General features: G+C 56.3%; 1 protein-coding gene across 1 annotated transcript; it reads left to right on the forward strand.

Annotated features, from left to right (window-relative positions):
- Positions 1–2,988: 2,988 nt before the first annotated feature.
- Adra2a (adrenoceptor alpha 2A) lies at positions 2,989–5,789 on the forward strand. Its single transcript, NM_012739.3, has one exon. It carries the CDS (start codon positions 2,989–2,991, stop codon positions 4,384–4,386), a length of 1,398 nt encoding a protein of 465 aa, NP_036871.3. The 3' UTR covers positions 4,387–5,789.
- Positions 5,790–6,000: the final 211 nt, after the last annotated feature.

Genomic DNA, 6,000 nt, shown 5'->3' on the forward strand with positions numbered 1-6,000 from the left:
CACTGGCAATGACCCTGTTCCTGACAAGAGGCTCAGAGCAGAGGGCTAAGACAGGGAATAAAAGACTCAACGGAGAGGGGACAGTCTGCCATCTTGGTTTTCTTGAGCCTCTGAAGTGTTCCTAGTGGGATGCCTGGGAGCAGAGGCTATCCCACCCACCAGGGAAGGATTGGGGGTAAAGGCACTGAATTCAAATAAAACATCTGAGACATAGTTAATAGCACTGTCAAATACTAAGTGACTAGTCAATTCGAACTGATGGTCAAGGTGATTCATGGACCCTGCAGTCCTCAGCCAGACCCGAGCCTGCACTTTGATGTCCTGGGGCCATCTGCTCGGCTCTGCTCAGACCTTGGATCCTGGCTTGGATGACTGCATATGACATTTAGATTTAGTGATCTCTGAAGTATGACAGATCTTTCTAAGGTCTTATGTCCATCCTGTTGACATTTTGTGCTCTCTGGGACTTCATGATCTTCCTGCTGCTCATTCAAAGATTTTAGACAGCATAGCAAATCTGGTGCACAGGCTCTCCTACCTGTGGTGGGACATCTAGCATGCTTAGAAACCTTGCCAGCTACCCCCAAGCTCCTACCATTCTCATCAGAGAAAGCATGGAAAAACCCTTTCTTCCTTGACTAGCATGGGGCCCTCACTGACAGATGTTGTGTAGACGTGTGTGCATGTCTGTGTATTGGGGGTGTAGGAGAAAAGCCCATGTAAGTAGGGTGAGCCTAACAAGATGTTTTTCTTTCACGTTTAATTGTACAAATGTGTAAGGCACTGCGTGTTAATTCAATATTACACACAGTATATAAGGACCGAATCAGGGTAGTTAACGTTTCTTTTTCCATAGACATGAAACCCTCTTTGACAAACATAATAATTTTATACATCTGCGGAATACAGTGTGATACTTTAATACGTGCATACAGTAAGTGCTGATTAAAACAGCGCGATCGAAGCTTATATCTACTTATAACGTCGCGGAGCTCTTTTTTTTCCAGCTCTTCATAAAATATCTGTGCCACAACAAATGCTCAACGGTTCCCAGTAGTTGAAAGCTGTGCAAGCAAAGAGGAAGGTCCGGGACGCTAACATCTGCAGAAGGTTCCGAGCCTCACTCATCGGAGGTAGATATTTCCAACCTGAAGATTTCTGCATCATCGCACAGTGCCGTTTGAAATCTGTTCCCGCTTACCCCACCCCCGAGCTCAGTCCAAAACTGCCCCCAAGACAGGAAAAAAAAAAAAAGGGGGAGGAGAGGGTTCCAGAGGCACCTGGAGCCCTTAAGTCGCTTTCCAGCCGTGACGACCAGCGGCCAGCAGGTGTCAGTGCGCTCTCGTTCTGTCACAGCTCAGGGCCTGCCCCTCCAGGACCCTTCCCCAACGCGGTTCAAGGGGGCGCAGGGCAGACTCCAGGCCCCGAGAGTCCCGCAGACAGCTCGGTGGCTGCAAGGATACGTGGCCTTCTCTTCCCTAAGTATGGATAACTCCGGCCTGGTCTTCTCGCCTGGGTGCTGGTCCATTCCGCTCCAGCGGTTCCTTAGGAACCTGCACAAGCTTACCTCTTCAGGATCCCTTTCATCCTAGCCACCAGAGCAACTGCGTCTGGCCTGGGGCGGGGCTGCTTCGCCAGCGACTCTTATGCCACCCTGCATCTCCTAATTCGGGTCCCAACACCCTGGCACCCTCTCCTGCTAGAACCCAGCTAGATGGGTGTACTGCTGGGTGCCCGCTACTGTCTCCTGGGCCAGCTAGTAGCTGCCCAGCAGGCCAACTCCCAGCAGGGGCCGCTCCCCACTCCCTAGGCTCTCTCTTAAAGCCCCCTGCTCCCCGTACCCGCCTTTCCAAAAGGCCGGTCCAGCTTGCGAGGCAGCGCTCTCTGGGGTCCGACGCCGGTGCGGGCTCTAGACCTAAGGAGGGGAGGCGCGAGGGGCGGAGGAGGGTCGACTTCCCACGTGGGGGCTGACGCTAGCTGCTCAGCAACGCCGGCTTCTTCCTGGGGCTATAAAACCAGTCCAGCGTTGAGAGGCCGAGCAGCAGCGGCTCCCGCTTCCGTGCAGACGCCCAGCAGCCGGCGCACACCACCCAGCCACCCCAGCGCCCCCAGACGCAAGTGCTTCGGTCCAGCTAAAACTCACGTGGTCCTCCGACCCCCGCCGGGTCTGCGGCGCTCAGCGCCCGCCCAGCTCGCGGCTAGCGGCCACCCTTGGCTCCGCCGCGGCTCGTGGAGAGCCGATCGCTCACCTAGCTTGGCTCTGAGGACCGAGGTGGGGGGGCGGCTTCATGCGGCCCCCACACCCTTTACCCCACCGCCGCCGCCGCCCCCGAACTCTGTGCGCAGCGTCCCAGCCCCAGCAGGGCGCACAACTTTGGAAGTCCCTTGGGGCTTCTGGAGGAGGCAGAGTCCGCGCCTTCGCCGGAGGTCCGGCCCAGCTCGCGCCACCGCGCCTGGGAGGTAGCAACGGAGTCGGAAATCTCTTCGGGGGTATAAGAAGACAGACCTAGGACCCCGAGCTCGCAACGACACCCCTCGGCTGCCTCTTGGGGTAAGACTTCCTGCTTTCTCTCAGCTTAAGAGTCAAGGGATAGATGGCTAGCTAGATACATTTGTTTAATTTTCTGACATCTTTCCAAATCATCAGGCCACCGATAATTTCTTTTCTCTTTTCTTGAAGAATAAATCTCCAGCCACCAGCTGGCCCCACTCGATCCTGCCGCTTAGAAATAAAACTTGACTGTGTTTGTGGAGCTGGGAGAGAGAAAGCACCCACCCGGAGCATCGGAAAGACGAACCGGTGCCAGTTCGCGGGCTCCAGTCCATGGACCACTAGCGGTCCCCAGCTTGGGCCCGTGCTCCCTGCGGCCCTCTTCCCTATGTGAGGCGCGGCGGGACCAGCCGCGCACCGGAGGAAGAGGAAGGACCCACGGACGCGGGGCCGGAAAGCAGCTGGCAGCAGGCCCAGGAGAACCAGCACCCGCGTTCATGTTCCGCCAGGAGCAGCCGCTGGCCGAGGGCAGCTTTGCGCCCATGGGCTCCCTGCAGCCGGATGCCGGCAATAGCAGCTGGAACGGCACCGAGGCGCCCGGAGGCGGCACCCGGGCCACCCCTTACTCCCTGCAGGTGACGCTGACGCTGGTGTGCCTGGCTGGCCTGCTCATGCTGTTCACCGTGTTTGGCAACGTGCTGGTTATTATCGCAGTGTTCACCAGCCGCGCGCTCAAAGCGCCCCAGAACCTCTTCCTGGTGTCTCTGGCCTCAGCGGACATCCTGGTGGCCACGCTGGTCATTCCCTTTTCTTTGGCCAACGAGGTTATGGGCTACTGGTACTTTGGTAAGGTGTGGTGCGAGATCTACTTGGCCCTCGACGTGCTCTTTTGCACGTCGTCCATAGTGCACCTGTGCGCCATCAGCCTTGACCGCTACTGGTCCATCACGCAGGCCATCGAGTACAACCTGAAGCGCACGCCGCGGCGCATCAAGGCCATCATTGTCACTGTGTGGGTCATCTCGGCCGTCATCTCCTTCCCGCCACTCATCTCCATAGAGAAGAAGGGCGCTGGCGGCGGGCAGCAGCCGGCCGAGCCGAGCTGCAAGATTAACGACCAGAAGTGGTATGTCATCTCGTCGTCCATCGGCTCCTTCTTCGCGCCTTGCCTCATCATGATCCTGGTCTACGTGCGTATCTACCAGATCGCCAAGCGTCGCACCCGCGTGCCGCCCAGTCGCCGGGGTCCGGACGCCTGTTCCGCGCCGCCGGGGGGCGCCGATCGCAGGCCCAACGGGCTGGGCCCGGAGCGCGGCGCTGGTACCGCGGGCGCGGAGGCCGAGCCGCTGCCCACCCAGCTTAACGGCGCCCCGGGGGAGCCCGCGCCCACCCGGCCGCGCGACGGGGATGCGCTGGACCTAGAGGAGAGTTCGTCGTCCGAGCACGCCGAGCGGCCCCAGGGGCCCGGCAAACCCGAGCGCGGTCCCCGGGCCAAGGGCAAGACCAAGGCGAGCCAGGTGAAACCGGGGGACAGTCTGCCGCGGCGCGGGCCCGGGGCTGCGGGGCCGGGGGCTTCGGGGTCCGGGCAGGGAGAGGAGCGTGCCGGGGGCGCCAAAGCGTCGCGCTGGCGCGGGAGGCAGAACCGCGAGAAACGCTTCACGTTCGTGCTGGCGGTGGTGATCGGCGTGTTCGTGGTGTGTTGGTTCCCGTTCTTTTTCACCTACACGCTCATAGCGGTCGGCTGCCCGGTGCCCTACCAGCTCTTCAACTTCTTCTTCTGGTTCGGCTACTGCAACAGCTCGCTGAACCCTGTTATCTACACCATTTTCAACCACGACTTCCGCCGCGCCTTCAAGAAGATCCTCTGCCGTGGGGACAGAAAGCGCATCGTGTGAGCGCTCGGGCTGTGCCCTGCTTACAGACCCTGGTCAGATGCAGGCCCTGGGCTTCGAGGGGGCGCGTCTACGCATGCAGCCCCTAGCACTCTGAAACCCTGGACCTTCCTGCTCTGTGTAATACCCAGTTTGGAGGGGACTTGGTGGCTTTTGAGACCTTTTGTTACCATGTGTAAAGTTCTGGCTGAGAGGGACATATGCGCCTTTTTGCTGGTTGTTGTGGTTGTTCCCAGCCCACAGCCAGTTTCCTGGTGGGCTACCCCCGATCAGTATTGTTTCCTGACGATATTGCCATCTTCTCCCCGAGTCTGACTCTCCCAAGCTCTTCAGAGCAAGCACAGTACTAGAGAGGGCATGACTGCCAAAGGGTTAATGAACCAAGGTTTCCTAGCCCTGGCTAATTGTCACTTCCCTCCTTCCCCCCCTTTAAAAATATCATTCAGGGCAGCCCTGCCTGCCCTCCGTACCCTCCACTGTAAATATACATTATTTTTGATAGCACACTTTGTGTTCCTCAGAATTGGCCTTGTCGCGATATTGGAATCCCGGCTGTGGGGATGCCCTCCAGTCACAGACAGTGGGCTATCTGGTCCAGACCAACGTCCTTTGCAATGCAAGTCCCTTTCTAGTGTTATTACATCGTCGCTCTCAGTACTTTTCAGCAGTAACTGGTAACTGTCCCCTGGACACGGACCTGCTTTGACATTTCCTGAGAGGGAAGGGATTTCTGTTCATTTTCCCCCTGTGCCTAACAGCATAATTGCCTTTTCCTATGTAAATATTACAGCGATGGACCAAGACAGAAGGAAATGAACCTTCTGCCTGGCCCCAGCCCTGTGTATAAAGCCATTATTCGCTGAGGCACCACTTGCCCCAGTAACTCACTTTAGAACTGACGCTGCGGTTCTCCTCTCCTCTGGGGCCAAGGCTTGAAGAAGAACGGGTGGGTGTGCTTGTTTCTGTCTTGTGTGTGTGCCGCCCCTCATCCAGAAAGTGCTGAGTAAGGGGAATCTTTTAGCAGCTGTTTTTAGACACACAGGAGGGGAAATTATGTGGAAGAAACCTACCCGATACAATTTGCCAAGGTAAACAGTGTGAGGAGACAAACAGTCCGCCACACTGTTCAGCGCCAGCCCCAAGAGCTCTTGGGTATCAAAGTGTTACCTCCCCTTGCTTTTCTGGCTGAGATCACGTCACCAGTGAATTGCCAAAGTCAGGGAGTAGGCGGAGAATTGGTGTTTACAACCTGGTTTCTACTTAGTTTAGGCGGACTGTGGAAGGCCTGCGATCTGTTTTTCCTGAGAGAAAAACCTAAATGTCAGCACTTGTTGCTCATGATGGTGGATTTTTTTTTAAAATAAAAGTTTACAGATCAAATGTGAAATAAACATGAATTAAGTGATCCTCCTGTCTAGTAATTGAGTTTTCGAGGCTCTAGGGTTATCTGATAACACACACGTTTGAAATTGCCTTTGAACCCCTGAGCTCTAACACACTGCCATTCATGTCTCCGTTGTATGTCGCCCATCCAACTCGTTGCCTTCTTTAATTTTTCAAGAGTGCTATGAGGTAAATCGTACTGTTTTTCCCATTTTACAGGTAATGAAACTGTGC

This window comes from Rattus norvegicus, chromosome 1 (genome assembly GCF_021556685.1).
Source record: "Rattus norvegicus strain SHRSP/BbbUtx chromosome 1, alternate assembly SHRSP_T2T, whole genome shotgun sequence".
NCBI classification, from domain to species: Eukaryota; Metazoa; Chordata; class Mammalia; order Rodentia; family Muridae; genus Rattus; species Rattus norvegicus.

What these genes read in the sequence shown, in the direction of transcription:
- Adra2a (NM_012739.3), top strand. Translation starts at nt 2,989, where the DNA reads ATGTTCCGCCAGGAGCAGCCGCTGGCCGAGGGCAGCTTTGCGCCCATG.